The sequence below is a fragment of the Coregonus lavaretus genome (assembly GCF_964263955.1).
Source record: "Coregonus lavaretus genome assembly, contig: HAP1_SCAFFOLD_4997, whole genome shotgun sequence".
Taxonomy (NCBI): Eukaryota; Metazoa; Chordata; class Actinopteri; order Salmoniformes; family Salmonidae; genus Coregonus; species Coregonus lavaretus.
Genome location: NW_028161740.1, coordinates 16,188 through 34,592, shown reverse-complemented (window position 1 = coordinate 34,592; position 18,405 = coordinate 16,188). Strand labels below are relative to the sequence as shown.

The following is an 18,405-nucleotide window of genomic DNA, read 5'->3' as shown; positions in this document are numbered from 1 at the left end:
GTTATGCAATATGTGCAGGTAGCATATACAGTACATTTATACAGTCCTTCCTTTGTTAATAGCTTTGTTATGTGGGCTATTAGTTGTTGTATTGGGTAACAACACTTTATATGGATAGTCCATCCATAGATGCTCTCAGACTATCTACAGACTATCAGTAACAGTTCAACTAACTATCTACTAACCCTAACCCTAACCTTAACCCTTCTCCTAACCCTAAACTTAACCCTTACCCTAACCCTAACCCTAACCTTAACCCTTCTCCTAACCCTAAACTTAACCCTTACCCTAACCCTAACCCTAACCTTAACCCTTCTCCTAACCCTAAACTTAACCCTTACCCTAACCCTAACCTTAACCCTTCTCCTAACCCTAAACTTAACCCTTACCCTAACCCTAACCTTAACCCTTATCCTAACCCTAAACTTAACCCTAACCCTAATCCTAACCTTAACCCTTCTCCTAACCCTAAACTTAACCCTTACCCTAACCCTAACCCTAACCCCTATCCTAACCCTAAACTTAACCCTTACCCTAACCCTAACCTTAACCCTTCTCCTAACCCTAAACTTAACCCTTACCCTAACCCTAACCTTAACCCTTATCCTAACCCTAAACTTAACCCTTACCCTAACCCTAACCTTAACCCTTATCCTAACCCTAAACTTAACCCTTACCCTAACCTTAACCCTTATCCTAACCCTAAACTTAACCCTTATCCTAACCCTAAACTTAACCCTAACCTTAACCCTTATCCTAACCCTAAACTTAACCCTTACCCTAACCCTAACCTTAACCCTTATCCTAACCCTAAACTTAACCCTAACCCTAATCCTAACCTTAACCCTTCTCCTAACCCTAAACTTAACCCTTACCCTAACCCTAACCCTAACCCTTATCCTAACCCTAAACTTAACCCTTACCCTAACCCTAACCTTAACCCTTCTCCTAACCCTAAACTTAACCCTTACCCTAACCCTAACCTTAACCCTTATCCTAACCCTAAACTTAACCCTTACCCTAACCCTAACCTTAACCCTTATCCTAACCCTAAACTTAACCCTTACCCTAACCTTAACCCTTATCCTAACCCTAAACTTAACCCTTATCCTAACCCTAAACTTAACCCTAACCTTAACCCTTATCCTAACCCTAAACTTAACCCTTACCCTAAGCCTAACCTTAACCCTTATCCTAACCCTAAACTTAACCTTTACCCTAACCCTAAACTTAACCCTTATCCTAACCCTAAACTTAACCCTTACCCTAACCCTAACCTTAACCCTTATCCTAACCCTAAACTTAACCCTAACCCTACACTTATATATATATATATATTTTTTTTTTTTTACACTTAACCCTTATCCTAACCCTAACCCTTACTCTAAACCTAACTCTAACCGTAACCTTAGCAAGCAGTTGCTTATCAACAGATAGTTTGTTGATAGTATGATCATCTGTAGAGCATGTACAGATGGAAAATCCGGACTACCCAAATAAAGTGTGACCTTGTGTTGTGTACCTCTGTTTCTGTCCATTACAGAAACACTACCATTCCACTACAGCCCCATGTACCTGCATTTTACTGTGTGTGAATAAAGTTCCTGTGTGTTAACTCTTGGGCTGACTTATTCCCCTTTAACCGGGGGTGGTGTCAGTGGGTCACAGATCAGCAGAGAGCCGGGTTGCTCTTTTTCACCGGCAGTGGGCCTGCATGTACAGTAAATCAAGGAGAGTTGGAATCATAGTGTTACAAATTTTAGGGACTCTACTGGAGTTATCTTGACAATAAACAGAGTGATATGCTCTCTGGAGTTAGTGTTGATAACTGGTGTTCATTTGGGTTGTGTACTTTTAACTTTACCAGAGACAGGGAGTGAAATCTACAGATATAGGATCTTAATTTGAGCCAGTTTGCTACAGCAGGAAAATAATCCTGCTGCAACAAGAAATACATTTTTCGTTAGGGAAAATGAAGTCAGAAATTTCGAAGTGGAAATTACAAACTTCAGAAGCCTTTTTAAACCTCAAATACACTACAAGTTCTCCTGCAACATGGTGATCAAATTAAGATCCTACATCTGTATGGAGTATCCACACACCCTTTAAACTTATTTGAAGTACACTGCAAGAAGTGGTAAATTCACAGTGTTAATGTTTTTTAACTCATATTTCCCAGAATGCTATGTTACAGGTAGATTTTTAGAATAGTTTGTTTCAATATCTGTGTTTTCGCATGTACATTGACTGCTAAATGCTGTAAATGTAAATGTTATTGATTTTATGCTTCACAAAGATAAATAACACATTTTTCTAAACTAATTCAATCTGTAAGTGGTTGGATTTACAAAGCAAACAGCTAGAGTAAAAATGTACTCTGAAGCAGTTGTTAATTCAAAACAACACAGAAAAGTGTAAAATGGCATGGTAGTGAATTAAAAGCGACACTGAAAGTGTGAAATGGCATGTTGAGTTACATTTAATAAACTCCATGAGAGTTCATTGGATATTTACTCAATTTAGTGTCATTAAAAAAATACAATAATCAACCCCATGACCAGAGTGGTGTTAACTCAACATGGGGGTAGGATCATATAAACCCCAAAATGCTGTTGAATTTAAATCCATGGGAGTTGAATTAACTCTTATTGCGATTTTACTGTGTGGGCTGGGCTGTCCCAGATGAAACATTAGGCTCCATGCTGTCATGGGGCCAGAAAGGACAGCAGAGGACAGAGGAGGGGAAAGGCCCCTTGACCCCTGGTTTCTTTGGCCCCTGTGGTTGGAAGATAGCCGCAGGGACCCCGTGAAGCACTCCTTACGTCACATCCTTTGTTTACCACAGTTGTCAAGCACAGTATGCTTTTCTTTGTCATATAGTAGTATGTCAATGCAATCTCATCATCCAGTACATTCTGTCCTCTCCAACTGACCCATCATTTTTCTATCCTCAACCCTTTACATGCTCTCTCTCCTCCCACTTCATTTCACCATATCTTATGGAGAACCCAGAGCAGACACACACACACACACACACACACACACACACACATATCATAAACTGTCACAGACCAACAGACTACGCCTCATGTGTCCTCTCAGTCAGTCCATAGCATAGCATCGCCACAGGCAGGTGACAACTTAGAGAAGTAGTGACAATAACAAGCTGTCTCTAGACTCTCTGTGGCTTTGGGTTCAATTGCAGTAGTGTGACTTTCTCAGCACCTACAGTATTCTCTAAAGAAAGGTACATTGTCTTTGTCAATTTTACTTCAAGGTCTGCTTTTAAACTGCTTATAATGGTTATAAACAAGTGAATAATAAAACGTTAAAAAGTTACAAGGTTTATAAGGAGTTTATAAGCAGCCTTTTAGTCTAAAGTTTAGTCTATGCCTTAGAGAAAACCTTACCTGAGTAGATATTAGTGTGAGCAGTGACATTGGCCTCCTCTTCCTCAGCTCCATACACTTCCTCAGCTTACAGATCTGGTGTCCAGTCCTGCGGTTCAGACAGCAGCTACACTGCCCACAGTTGATCTTCCTCAGGCACGGCTCACACCCTCCACACCTACTCCTCTTCTTCCGCTCCCTCCTCTGGATGATCGGTGGGGGTCGGGGCAGAGATGTGCCCCCCTCCAGGTGTCCCGGGGGGCTAGGTGCCCCGTATCCAGGCTCTGACTCAGTGTCGAAGGAGTAGGAGGATTGGGTGCTCTCAGAGCTGCAGGAGAAGGAGAAGGTCTTTGGCACTGAACCCAGATCAGATACAGAGACAGATGCAATGTCTGTGTTTGGTTCAGACCCAGTGTCTGTGTTTGGTTCAGACCTAGTGTCTATGTTTGGTTCAGACCTAGTGTCTATGTTTGGGAGTGATGGAGGTGGGTCATCTTGGTTGTACTTGTTGTGAGTCATTGGACAAGAACCTAGGTCACATTCAGAGACAGATACAATGTCTTTGTCTGGTTCAGACCCAGTGGTGAAGACGTGTTTCTTTGTGTATGGGAGTGATGATGATGATGGTAGTTCTTCTGGGTAGTTGTTGTGGTTCTTTGGCAATGGACCCAGGTCAGCTACAAACACAGTGATGGGGACCTCCACATTGGTGTACAGGTGTAACGATGATGATGCAGATGATGAAGATAATTTTGCGTTGCTGTGATTGGATGACTCTTTGGTCTCTTTGTCCACTGGTCTGAGAAGTTGTCTAGCCTCCAGAGAGACAGGGCTCTTTAAGCTCGGACTGGGTGCTGGTTTCACTGGGGTTACACACAGGGGCTTGTGGGGTTCACTGAGGAAGGCAACTGAGAGACTTAGTGATACTGGGTGCATTGGGGTCGTCTGTGATGTCTCATGGAAAGTAGTTGGGACTTTTAAAGGTTTATGGATTTCAACAGTTTGGGTAGGTTGGATTGGTTTAGCACCTTGGTTCAGAACCTTAATGTCATGTGACACTGTGGGGTGAGGTTGAGAGGGCGGGTGAGGATGAGGGAGAGGGGGTGACGCCAGGGCTGAGGTAGCTGGCTCAGAGACAGATGAGGGATGGACAGGTGATTGCATCACCAACACATCATCCTGCAGAGGTGGCTTTTGGGGCTGAGAGACAGACATACTGGTGCTTGTGTCTGGAGGCCTGCTGATAACCTCTCTCTTCTCTGGTCTCTCATCTGTATCCTCTCTTTCCTTAGTCTCCTTGACTCTCTCCACTCTCTCCTCCCCCTCTGCTTTCTTCTTTTCTTCATCCGTCTCCTCTCCTTCCTCCACTGCTTCCTCTCCTTCCTTCTCCGATTTCTCCCCTCCTCTCTGCTCCTCTGCATGAGTATCTCTCTCTCTTTGCTCCATCTCAATCTGCTCAGCTCCGAGGTTTATCTTGGCGTTGTCTTCACCTTTAGGGACGACTGACACTTCCTGCCTCTCATCACTGGTAGAGTCACCAAGCTCATGGCTTCGGTTGAATTGCCCTGAATTGCCCTCACCAATATTGTCGACTAGCTTTTCCTGTTGTTGGTCAACACTGGTGGGGTCATTGAGCCCAGAGTGGTTGCCCTCACCACTATGGCTGAAAGGCTTATCGTGTGGGTCAGTACCAACCGCGTCACCATTATGGGCAACTAACTCTTCCTGTATGCCATCACTAGCCGAGTCATCAGTCTTCAGGTTAAGAGGTTTGCCCTCATCATCATGGCCGACTCCTGGCTCCTGCTGGTCAACACAGGAAGGGTCATCAAGTTCAGTCCTCAGGTTAGGTTTTCTCTCACTATCATGGCTGACTCCTGGTTCCTGCTGGTCAACACAGGGAGGGTCATCAAGTTCAGTCCTCAGGTTAAGAGGTTTGCCCTCACCTTCATGGCTGACTCCTGGTTCCTGCTGGTCAACACAGGAAGGGTCGTCAAGTTCAGTCTTCAGGTTAAGAGGTTTGCCCTCACTATCATGGCTGACTACCTCCTTCTCTTGGTCAATCCCACTAGGGTCTATACTACCAGGGTCAGACTCAGGTCCTTGCTCAATCCCTCTCTCGCTCCATCTCTGACCTCCTGCTCCCCTCCCTCCCCTCGCCCCCCTCCCCCTGGCTGTCTTCCCTCCCCTGCTAGGCTTTACCGTCAGAGGAGGAAACTTATTGGAGCCCCCCATGCCCCGTAAGGACATCCTGCGCCCCGGGGGATCCTCTCCCACCCCATGCTGGAGCAAAGGATTACCCCGGCTCCTTAGCCTCACTGATCCTGTTACATGCACAGGGGCATGGTTAACCCTACCAACCCCACTCCTCCCTGGGCTTCTGGCCAGCTGGGCCTGGGTCCTGGTTGTGGATCTTCGGGGTGGTTTTGGTGTCGACTGTGGGCTCTCAATGGCTTTTCCTCTGGGCTTGCAGGAGTTGGAGATCTGCCTCTTGGCGGTGGTAGTGGTGGTTGTTGTTGGAATCACCTTGCGGCCATTCCTTGTCTGTGGTGGGGGTTGTCTCTTAGGGGGTTTGGGAGTAGGAGGCATAGTGGAGGATGTGAGAGGGCGGAGATGGGGCAGTCGGCATGGGAACCAGGTGAATGGTTGTTCTCAGCTGTGCTCCAACTTCTTTTCTCTCTTCCTTAATTTGTTGAGATGTGGGTTACTGGTTTATAAACAGACACCAAAATGCTGAGTTATTTCCCCACCATGTTGAAAACGCTGTGCAAGGACCTGGAGGGGAAATGAAAATATGTTAAAATAACTGGTTGGTTCTAAATTAGTGCACGCATGCATGCTATATAACACAACCAGACATGTCCATGTTTGATTGACAACACTAATAAGAGCATCTACTAAATGACTCAAATGTAAATGTAAACTTTTTTTTTTTCCTTATAAAATATGCCTGGTCACACATTTTTTTGTTGTTGTATGTACTGGGTATAATAGAACCCAATTGTATAATTTGTAGCAGATGTTTAGAAATGTTGAATTGCATGGTGTTGCATTCAGGAAATGAAGTGTGTGACTATGCAAATAGAACGTGTATGAGGTATCAGGTGTAACTAAATGCGTTAGTTGTATAGTGTTAAAGATTATCGAGTTACCAGCCGTCTTTCACTTTCAACTGATCATGTTCAATAAACTCGCCTTGTGAGCCCACTGTAGGCTACTGCAGTTTTCCCTACTGTGTCCCTTTAACGGAAGGAATGGCGCTGGGCCTGCCAGGCCAAATACGCTCCGTATTTGGCCTATCCGACAAAACAGTTTACAACACCTTGTCAAAGCAATGATCCGTGAAGTAGAGACATGCTTATTACCATGTAGTTAACAGATTACACAATAACTTTCCTATAAATAAATGATTCATTGCAATATCAATAATAGATTTTTACTATTAATCAATATGCTAAAATATCCAAAGCTCCTTCTGCTTCAGCATGGCGGCGGTATTTATTTTATATTTAGGCTAAGCCATTTAACAGTTAAAAGGCAGAAGTGAAGCCCTTTAAAAAGTATAGGCTGCCAAACAACACCGGACTTGGCTTGCGGCCTACTTTTTTTTCTGCACGAGTTTCAGACGGAAGCGTAATTACAATGTTGTAACCAGCTTGCAACACTTTTTGCCGCGTCGAGTAGATTTTCTTGCACTTGACCGAATGTCCGAAAAATATCGACTATTTGACACTCGTGGCATTGGATGGCTGACTAAGCTATTCGTGAATGTCACAAATAAGATAAGTGTTGTTGGTTTAGATTTTATTTACACGTTGACTTTAAAAGACAGCTCAAATACTTTACATACCAGAGCGACAGTTGCACTGTCTGAATTGCTAATAATATTCCAGTCCTGATAGACACTGACGATCATTGTATTGGTTTCACTCGGAAATATGGCTGGTTAGTAGCTCTTCTTTACAACGCTGATACATTGACACAATCTACCAATACTGTTTTTATCAAACACGTATATAGCCATACTGAATAAAACACAATTTAAAGCGTAAATCCTTCTTGTGTCAATCCATTCGGGGAAGCCCTCTCTCCCTCCTCTCCCAGACGCGACCTACCGTCTCGAGTCAACTCAGCTCTGGGTCATTGGGAAAACCTGGAATGGAGTATTTGTCTACATTCTCTAATGAGTAGAGGTATCAAACTACTATCAAACTACTTCAAACCCTAGACAACCTTAAACAAGCTGATGTTATGCTTCATATTCTGTATGGTTTACAACTGTGTAATAATAACACCTTTAAAAACATGTTTTACAACTGTGTAATAATAACACCTTTAAAAACATTAACCTGCTCCACACAAGTGCTATATGACCCTATATGTAGCAAATTATAAAGTGCTTAGGCAGTTGTTGACATGTTATTATTAATTGACACATTTATGGTTTAATTATGCCATTTTTATTATTTATCAATGACGTCATTCGCATGGAACAGTGCGACACTCTCGATCTGTGCACAGGAAGGGCACTAGTTGTTGGTGATCGTAAAAACACGTGCCTTAACCCTTCATACATCAATTTAACCGGTAGCAACCTGTTTTCTTATTGCTGTTTGTCTAATCATGTTTGGCTATTCTTTAGCTACGCATTTCTCGCAAAAATAGTGACCGGAAACCGAACTCACCCTGGTCGCTCGGTGAGGTTGTCTCTGCTAGGCAGGTTTGTTTGGGGAATCAGGAAGCGACGGAGGCTGCCTGCAAATGCTAATGCACCCACTAGCGAGATAGCTCCGTTGTGCAACGTTTGTTCATCTGACAATGTTGGCCTTGCAGTGGGTAAGATGGCTAATATAAGTTATTATTACAGCAACAGTCGATTGAACTGTGAGTCAGTCCATTCAATAGTAGAGATTGGAAATTGTAGCTAACTTAGTTGGCTAGCTAACGTTAATGTTAATCTGCGAGTAACGGTAGCACGATAGCTCGACTTCAATGACCGCTAGCTACTACTAGCTATTCTTTGTTTTGATACGTGACTAGCCAGCTAGTAGCTAACCAAACTATGTCTTGATTATACATTGTTTCAGTGATCAACAGCTTACAACTTTATGCCTCACATCATTATGTGCCTCTAAGGCAAGGCAGAATGTCAGTATATTGATGATGATGACGTCGAGTGTTGTCCTTTAATGCTGGGTAGGAATGTAATTATGTAACTGTTGTTTTTTTCTTTGCATAGTTATGGATGTATTAGGGTCCTGATTGAACACACACATCATGGAAACGGAGGCTGCAGTCTCAACCCGTGGTCGTCCTGTGATCCCCAACCACACTCAGGGGGACTATCACTTTGTCCGCTCCTTCGTAGCTGGAGGTAAGGGCGGCTGCAGACTTCACTAGTGATAATAATGCAGAAATACAATACAGAGCATACAGTAGTACACATCTAGTGACACAAACCCTGGTTCTGATGAGCTGCATGGTGTGCAGGCAATTCATCCAGTGATAACGGACTACTATCATCAAAATTAGTGGGTAAACCTCACCAGAGATCCAGAAAAGAAATGGGTATAGGTCTACAGAGTTCTGACAACTTAAACATCTAGACCTTGGCAGAGCGACATAGGTATAGTGAGTTTGTGGGTAGGTTTCACAGACCCAGATTAAGCTGACTTGTCTTGGACCTGGATTAAAAAGCTGCTCACTGGAGATAATTTTCTGAAAGTCCATTTTAGTCCAAGGACTACACTTAAAGCTGAAATCCACATAAATGGAAACGGCACCGCTGTTCAGTCAGCATAAGGTGAAACAGCACCTCTGTTCAGTCAGCATAAGGTGAAACAGCACCTCTGTTCACTCCCAGTGCATTTGTTATTGTTTTTGTTTTGTTGATGAAACGGAGGAGAAGGGCATCCAGCATTCTGGTAAAAAAAAAATTGCGTGCAATGATATCCGAGGGAAAGAAACAGTGTTTGTTGTTTGTGGCATAAACAGACGGATTCCAGCTTTAATCTAGGTTAGGGAAACTGGCACTGAATGTGCAGGTTTTTATTTATGTACAAATATAGATACAGTGCCTGGAGAAGCCACAGGACGGTGGTCAAAGGTCTGTTGTTAAAACTGTTAGTGCATCATCATCATCATCCATCTGCCAGTTATATTGGTGCTGTTACTCTGCACTATCTGTAGCTAAGTTTGTCTTATTAGTCAGATGTTGAACATGGAAAGAAACCCCATGACCTGTCCAAAGTGATGTAATATGCACTTATCCAAACTAACGTGTCTAGGTTCTTGGTTGAGCAAACTCTCATCTAACAGATAATTATCTGCAGATTAATTGAATCTTTATTTTACTTAGTCCAGCCCAGATATGCTCATGTTAAGGGTGTCTGTATCTGTCTGGGTGGGTTTAGGTGTAGCAGGATGCTGTGCCAAATCTACCATCGCTCCTCTGGACAGAGTGAAGATCTTACTGCAAGCCCACAGTCCCCACTACAAAGACCTGGGTAAGGTCTGGATAACTCTGCTGCAATGGAAGTGTTACTGAACATGTAAACATGTCTGTCTGTCTGTCAGTTGGTTTGTCAGTGTCACTCGTGTATCCCCCCCTCCCCTCCCATGTAAATCTGAGATTTATTTTTCTTCTTCTCTTGGTTGCAGCGGAAACTAAACCATGACATCCCTCCACACAATTATCTCTTGCTTATTTCTCTCCTTCGCTCTCTCTCCTCTAGGTGTGGTAGCTACTTTCCGTGCCGTGCCAAAGAAGGAGGGTTACCTGGGGCTTTATAAAGGCAATGGGGCCATGATGGTCAGGATATTCCCTTATGGAGCTATCCAGTTCATGGCCTTTGATAAATACAAGAAGATACTCAGTAAACAGCTGGGCATCTCTGGACACATCCACAGGCTCATGGCCGGTTCTATGGCAGGTGAGAGAAGATCAGTGGTGAAAATTGCCTCTTTCACGGCAGGGAGGGAGAATCCAGAAAAGACAAAAGGAGGCCTACAAAATGCAGAGAAGATACTTCCTCACTCCTGGTTATTTTCCCACAACAATAGTCTCCACAATAGTTTCAACAAAACAACAACAGTTGTTGTTGAGTATATTTTATCTGACCATGTTGTTGTTGTTGTGTTGCTCAGGGATGACAGCAGTGATATGTACGTACCCTCTGGACGTGATCAGAGTCCGTCTGGCTTACCAGGTAAAAGGACACCATCGCTACACGGGCATCGGAAATGCCTTCCAGACCATATACCTAAAGGTATGCTATTTCATTTGTTCTAACCTGTCCCTTTGTTTGTCTCTGAATTTCACATTCAACCTGTTACCTGAGAGCGGTGAGCAGGTTTCCCTCCTGTGTTTGTGTTTATCATTAACTGACGCTCAGTGTTGGTGTTTTTATTATATTTTTAAAGGAAGGAGGCATCCCTGGCTTCTACAAGGGACTGATCCCAACCCTTATAGGCATGGCTCCATATGCAGGTGAGCATGCATGAACACACACAGTGTTGTGAATAAGTTTGTTTGAGTTCATTGTGGGCCTCATTTATTTTGTTCTCTCTCTCTCTCTCTCTCTCTCTCTCTCTCTCTCTCTCTCTCTCTCTCTCTCTCTCTCTCTCCTCTCTCTCCTCTCCTCTCCTCTCCTCTCCTCTCCTCTCCTCTCCTCTCCTCTCCTCTCCTCTCCTCTCCTCTCCTCTCCTCTCCTCTCCTCTCCTCTCCTCTCCTCTCCTCTCCTCTCCTCTTCTCTCTCTTCTCTTCTCTTCTCTTCTCTTCTCTTCTCTTCTCTTCTCTTCTCTTCTCTTCTCTTCTCTTCTCTTCTCTTCTCTTCTCTCTCTCTCTCTCTCTCTCCAGGGTTCTCGTTCTTTACCTTCGGCACGTTGAAGAGTCTGGGTCTGGTCCACTTCCCAGAGATACTGGGACGACCGTCCTCAGACAACCCAGAGGTGCTGGTTCTGAAGACCCACGTCAACCTGCTCTGTGGAGGGGTGGCCGGAGCTATCGCACAGACCATATCGTAGGTTGATTAACTGATGGATTGATTGGTTTTAAAGACCAACTGCTCTGTGGAGGGTTGGTTGATTGATTGGATGGTCCCCTCTTCTCCATCTCCTCTCCCTGTTCCCCATCTCTTCTCCGTCTCCTCTCTATGTTCCCCCCATCTCTTCTCCATCTCCTCTCCCTGTTCCCCCATCTCTTCTCCGTCTCCTCTCCATGTTCCCCCCATCTCTTCTATGTCTCCTCTCCCTGTTCCCCCCATCTCTTCTCCATCTCCTCTCCCTGTTCCCCCATCTCTTCTCCTCTCCCTGTTCCCCCATCTCTTCTCCTCTCCCTGTTCCCCCCATCTCTTCTCCTCTCCCTGTTCCCCCCATCTCTTCTCCTCTCCCTGTTCCCCCCATCTCTTCTCCTCTCCCTGTTCCCCCCATCTCTTCTCCTCTCCCTGTTCCCCACATCTCTTCTCCATCTCCTCTCCCTGTTCCCCCATCTCTTCTCCGTCTCCTCTCCCTGTTCCTCCATCTCTTCTCCATCTCCTCTCCCTGTTCCCCCATCTCTTCTCCATCATCTCCTCTCCCTGTTCCCCCATCTCTTCTCCATCTCCTCTCCCTGTTCCCCCATCTCTTCTCCTCTCCCTGTTCCCCCCATCTCTTCTCCTCTCCCTGTTCCCCCCATCTCTTCTCCTCTCCCTGTTCCCCCCATCTCTTCTCCTCTCCCTGTTCCCCCCATCTATTCTCCTCTCCCTGTTCCCCCCCATCTCTTCTCCATCTCCTCTCCCTGTTCCCCCCATCTCTTCTCCGGCTCCTCTCCCAGCTATCCTCTGGATGTTGCCAGGAGAAGGATGCAGTTAGGAGTGGTGCTTCCTGAATCTGACAAATGTCGGTAAGTGGCACCATTTAACCCTTCCTCTCCAAACCCAGGGCTCGTATTAAAAAAAAGTATGTACTGACCTAGGATCAGGTACCCCTGCACATATCATCTGATGTATTATGATCTGAAAGGCAAAAGGACCCTGTTTGAATACTTAGAAAAACCGCGTGGCAATAGGAGTTTTGTTGAGTGTGGGTATTATTGAGTCCTAAGCCCTGTTTGGTCCTCCAGACGACTACAGCATACCAATCATGCCTTTCACAGTTCACCCTGCTGCACCGTGTCAGTAGAATTACTCCACCATCTGACACTCCGTAATTACTTACTAGACAACCTCCTCACTCGGGACTGACAGAACTCCTCACTCGGGACTGACAGAACTCCTCACTCGGGACTGACAGAACTCCTCACTCGGGACTGACAGAACTCCTCACTCGGGACTGACAGAACTCCTCACTCGGGACTGACAGAACTCCTCACTCAGTAACTCAACAGTCTTACTCTATGTTCTACTCCATAAAGTGAGGGCTTGTGTGTCAAATGATGTCAGTCCCGAGCCTGTGTGTATGTCTGTGTCTGTATTAACCAGCTCAGTTGTGGGGGTTTAGAAGGCACAAACAGACTGGCACTGGCAGAATATCCTGTTCCAAACATCTTTAACAGATTTTTATCTTGTTGAAGCAATGTTTTATTATTATGTAATTAACATATTAAAATGTAATTGATAAATACGTTTTCTGGTAAGCGCTGTAAAATAAAGCATAACTTTTTAGTCTTCCACTTATCTCCCTCTACAGTACCCTGACCAAGACTCTGCAGTATGTATACAGTCAGTATGGGGTGAAGAAGGGTCTGTACAGAGGCCTGTCTCTCAACTACATCCGCTGTGTGCCCTCTCAGGCTGTGGCCTTCACCACCTATGAGTTGATGAAGCAAACCCTCCACCTCAACTAGCTGACCCTCCCCATCCACCTTCACCCTTCATCTCTGCATAGCCGGACTGAGGCACGTTCACTGGGGATAAACGTTCTGAAACATTTAGAAAGATCCCTAGCAGCTGTCTATATCTCAAAACAGCCTGACCGAGAGCGTTCGCTGGGGCTATATGTTCTGAAATGTTAAGGGAATATTGGCTATTAGATTTGCCCTAGTAAATGTTTTCAGTTTTAAAGAGGCCGGCTTCCATTCGGAGGTATTGACCCTTGCTACCAGAGGAGGCCATTGTGGCTCAGCCACTGGAGCCGAGCTGACCCTAGTCGCTCTTTACCCCAGTCGGAAAGCAGAGGAAGGCTAGGCACTGGACCCCATGGCAGTGCCAATCCAGTGCCCATGTCTGTGCCGGCTCCTGTGACTCTCTCTCCACCTCTTATAATGTTGTGCTGAAACCGCCCAACCTGTGGCTTGGCTTTGGACAACACACCGGCAACTATTGCCATGGATACCTATGGACAATGACTTCCTCCGCTTCAATGGGTGGCTATGGGCAATGAACCCCTAACAACACTTGTTGGTAATGCCATAGCATCCCAATTCTGTACACTGCCCCCCATCCTACCCCACCACCCGCTCCTAAGAAGTCACCCAACCAATGAAGGAGGGGAAAGTCACACCGGACAATCTGGCTTATCCAAACGGAGGTCTTCTTTTCCTCATGTACCTACCTGACACTGTTGTGAGTACAAATCTAGACACATAAATCAATGAGACAAGGATTTAAATGTGCAATATGTCAGTTATAAGAGTCCCGATTCTAGGACAACTATCATACATTTTATGAGAATAAAGAAACACTCTCCCCAAGCTTGTGTTGAACACAGAACTGTGCTTTTTGAGCAGCCTGTTTAATAGAATCCCAATGATAAAATCCCACATCATATCAGTTTGTTCAAAACTGAACATCAAAATGTTTTTATATACACCCCCAAAAAGTCTTATTGTCCAACATCGAAACAGGTTTGCTTTCTAATTTGTTCACCCAATGCAGTTTAAAAGGTGTGTCTCTGTAGGAGTGTTGTCTTTGGTATTGACGCGTGTGTGTGTTAAAGCGTCCATTCAGGTTTCAGTGTGTAGTCTGCCTCTTGTCTATGGTGCAGGTTAGATTCAGGTTTCAGTGTGTAGTCTGCCTCTTGTCTATGGTGCAGGTTAGATTCAGGTTTCAGTGTGTAGTCTGCCTCTTGTCTATGGTGCAGGTTAGATTCAGGTTTCAGTGTGTAGTCTGCCTCTTGTCTATGGTGCAGGTTTGGAGCCAAATGCCTTGTTGTTGTATACCTGCTGCTGTTTGTCTGTTGTGCCTCTGTGCACTTTCCCAATCTTCTACCTGCATAACCAATAGACCATTGATGTGTATTATATAATTAAGCAATAAGGCCCAAGGGGGTGTGGTATATGGCCAATATACCACGGCTAATGGCTGCTCTTATGCACGACGCAACGCAGACGGCCTGGATACAGCCCTTAGCCGTGGTATATTGGCAATATACCACAAACCTCCGAGGTGCCTTATTGCTACTATAAACTGGTTACCAACGTAATTAGAGCAGTAAAAATAAATGTTTTGTCATACCATGGCTGTTGTCCAATCAGCATTCAGGGCTCGTAAAAAATAGCTAAAATAAAGAAAAACCCTTGAATGAGTAGGTGTGTCCAAACTTCTGACTGGTAGTGTATATATACAGTGCCAGTCAAAAGTTTGGACACACCTACTTATCCAGCGTTTTTCTTTATTTTTACTATTTTCTACATTGTAGAATAATAGTGAAGACATAAAAACTATGAAATAACACATATGGAATCATGTAGTAACCAAAAAAGTGTTAAACAAATCAAAATATATTTCAGAGTCTTGATGACAGCTTTGCACACTCTTGGCATTCTCTCAACCAGCTTCATGAGGGAGTCACCTTGAATGCATTTTAATTAACAGGTGTGCCTTGATAAAAGTTAATTTGTGGAATTTCTTTCCTTAATGCGTTTGAGCCAATCAGTTGTGTTGTGACAAGGTAGGGTTGGTATACAGAAGATAGCCCTATTTGGTAAAATACCAAGTCCATATTATGGCAAGAACAGCTCAAATAAGCAAAGAGAAACGACAGTCCATCATTACATTAAGACATGAAGGTCAGTCAATCCGGAAAATTGCAAGAACGTTGAAAGTTTCTTCAAGTGCAGTCGCAAAAACCATCAAGCGCTATGATGAAACTAGCCACCAGATTTACCTCTGCTGCAGAGGATAAGTTCATTAGTTACTAGCCTCAGAAATTGCAGTCCAAATAAATGCTTCACAGAGTTCAAGTAACAGACACATCTCAACATCAACTGTTCAGAGGAGACAGTGTGAATCAGGCCTTCATGGTTGAATTGCTGCAAAGAAACCACTACTAAAGGACACCAATAAGAAGAAGAGACTTGCTTGGGCCAAGAAACACGAGCAGTGGACATTAGACCGGTGGAAATCTGTCCTTTGGTCTGATGAGTCCAAATCTGTCTTTGTGAGACGCAGAGTAGGTGAACGGATGATCTCTGTATGTTTGGTTCCCACCGTGAAGCATGGAGGGGATGGTGTGGGGGTGCTTTGCTGGTAACACTGTGATTTATTTAGAATTCAAGGCACACTTAACCAGCATGGCTACCACAGCATTCTGCAGCGATATGCCATCCCATCTGGTTTGGGCTTAATGGGACAATCATTTGTTTTTCAACAGGACAATGACCCAACACATCTCCAGGCTGTGTAAGGGCTATTTGACCAAGAAGGAGAGTTGGTTTGGGATGAGTTGGACCGCAGAGTGAAGGAAAAGCAGTGATGTAGTATTGTAGCGTGCAGAAACAGTTATGTCTCATTCTAATGATGGTGTGTATCTACCTGGAGGATTTTGAATTGATCAAGATTTTTGTCTATGAGAGAGTCCGAGGGACTAGTATCCAATAGGGTTGCAAAATTAAACTTTCCCAAAATGCCCAGGTTTCCCAGAAATCCCAGGTACAGGATCAAAATGGAACATGTTGGAATTTTGAGAAAGTTACCTACCAGAAGACTGGTTTTGACATTGTTCTTGTGAGATGACTATGAAGTGATGTATGGACTGACAGCGGTGGTTCTAACGTATGTTGTATTTCCTTTCAGTCTACATTTCCTGTGTTCAGGTGTGTGTTGAAAGAGTTTGTCAGCTACTGAAATCTAGACACTAGTATAAAAATTCAAACAAGTTATTACATTTATCCTATGTAAGAGGTGCTATATAATTTAAGCAGCAGCACTTGGGAGCCTTTGGCTCTTTTGTTTATTTGTGGAAGTGTAGTGTGACTGTGTGGCGACAAGGTGTCAGCGATGAGTCCGTAATACATTTACCCACAACAACAGTCTGTAGCCTGCCCTGCGTGTAACTGGACTTGCATTACCATGGTGAATCAAAATCAAATACAAATATATTTGTCACATGCGCCGAATACAACAGGTGTTGGCCTTACCGTGAAATACTTACTTACAAGCCCTTAACCAACAATGCAGAGTTTTAAAAAAGTATGAAAAAATGTGCTAAATAAACTAAAGGAAAAATAGTAACACAATAAAATAACAATAACGAGGCCATATACAAAGCCTTCATACCCACTACTACAGAGATTTCTGTAATCTGATTAGTCCATGTGTTGTCATGATGACTATGGCCCTGTTCTTATCTTGTTAAGCCAAAGGATGGAAGTAGGAAGTCATAAGAATCATATGTACATCTAAGAGTTGGTCTCAATAGTCTAAACTCACTTCCTTTCCCAATCTGCTTTCCTTCAGCTGCGCTGAACGAGCTGGATAGGTAAAAGCTACTTCCGGGTAGGCAGCTTCCATACTGCTTTCACCCATCCTGTGTTTTCAGATCGGTGCAGATGAAGGGTAGGAAATGGAGATGATTTTATTTTGTTTTAGTGGACAATTTAAAATACATCAAAAAATTTACACCTGGCAACAGATACATACCATAAACTGTCGACGATATAATCACAATAAAGTTGAAAGACTTGTTTCCATTGTGGTCCTCTTGAGGAGAGTAAGCCACTTTCTTTTAAACTATTGAGATGCACCCTCAAACTTTCAAAGATGGTGGATACATGAATGCCAAGCAACACAGGAGGGAGTACTTGCATGTATGTTACAGTGCTATAAAAGAGAGGCCATACTCTCTTTGGAGCACTGCTGCTCTGTCCCAATGCAAACCTCTCCTATGGAAAGGTTTACCGATGATTTCTCCCAGCCCACCCATGGTACGGCAGCTAAGCCCTTAGCCTACACCTCTAAGCCAATCTCATCGATGCTCAGACTCTATTCTCTATGGTCTTTTGTACAATATTTGTTATTTTGGCACTAGGAAACTTTATGCAATAGTGCTTAGTTGACTGAAACCAGGGTTGTGTTCAGCAGTGTAAACGGGGGAGAAAACATTTTGTCAAATGCAAATTACAGATTGAGGTAGCATCTCCTTCTTTTTTGTTTCAAAGCGTTTCATCCCATTGAGGTGGCTACTGAACGTGACCCTGTTGAAACTGTTTTGTGAATCCTATCATGGGTTTAAGACATGATTGTCTCAGTAATTGTATTTAGTTAGAGTGAGATTGATTGCATTGATAAGTGGAGCACCTGTGATGTTTGTGTTGAATGTATTAATGTGTTTATTCTGTAGGCCTAAACTATGCTATTGAAACGCTACGGGCTGAAGTCCTTACTTAAGATCTACGCTTGTAACTCAAATGTTAATGTAAATCTCCATTTACATCATTACGTGGTTTACAAAAAAGTCCAAGTTATTTGCATGTATCAGGGTTAGGGTCAATTCCATTTCAATTCAGGAAGTAAACTGAAATCCCAATTCCAATTATCCTCATTGAAAGCAATGACGATAATTGGAATTGAAATGTCGGTTTACCTGCTGAATTGAAATGGAATTGAGTCAAACCTTGTCAGGATTCAGGCCTGAAGAGAACAAATCAACTCACTGCTGCTCAATGTAACCTGACGGTAGTCTACACATGAACTATCCTAGCCTGGTTAAAACAGACTAAACACTGTGTTCACCTTACCGTATGGACAATGGTGAGTACAGCGTTATGTCTGGTGTAACCAGGCTAGAACTACCCTGTCTTCAGATCTGTCTATTTATG

At 43.8% G+C, this 18,405-nt stretch overlaps 2 protein-coding genes across 2 annotated transcripts; one reads left to right on the top strand and one right to left on the bottom strand.

The window, feature by feature from the left end:
• Positions 1-3,410: 3,410 nt before the first annotated feature.
• On the bottom strand, positions 3,411-7,526 carry LOC311120174 (uncharacterized protein; the record flags this gene model as incomplete). The annotated part of the gene is made up of 2 exons (XM_084194792.1): positions 7,240-7,526; positions 3,411-6,164 (listed from the first exon to the last, which is right to left on the bottom strand). A coding segment is annotated over exon 2 (2,568 nt), but the record flags the coding sequence as incomplete, so codon positions are not given.
• Positions 7,527-7,902: 376 nt separating this feature from the next.
• LOC311120176 (solute carrier family 25 member 16-like) lies at positions 7,903-14,825 on the top strand. The gene is made up of 9 exons (XM_084194794.1): positions 7,903-8,225; positions 8,629-8,763; positions 9,803-9,895; positions 10,124-10,321; positions 10,536-10,657; positions 10,812-10,878; positions 11,248-11,410; positions 12,202-12,270; positions 13,056-14,825. The coding sequence occupies exons 2-9, from the start codon at positions 8,667-8,669 to the stop codon at positions 13,210-13,212; spliced, it is 966 nt and encodes a 321-aa protein (XP_084050920.1). The 5' UTR covers positions 7,903-8,225; positions 8,629-8,666; the 3' UTR covers positions 13,213-14,825.
• Positions 14,826-18,405: the final 3,580 nt, after the last annotated feature.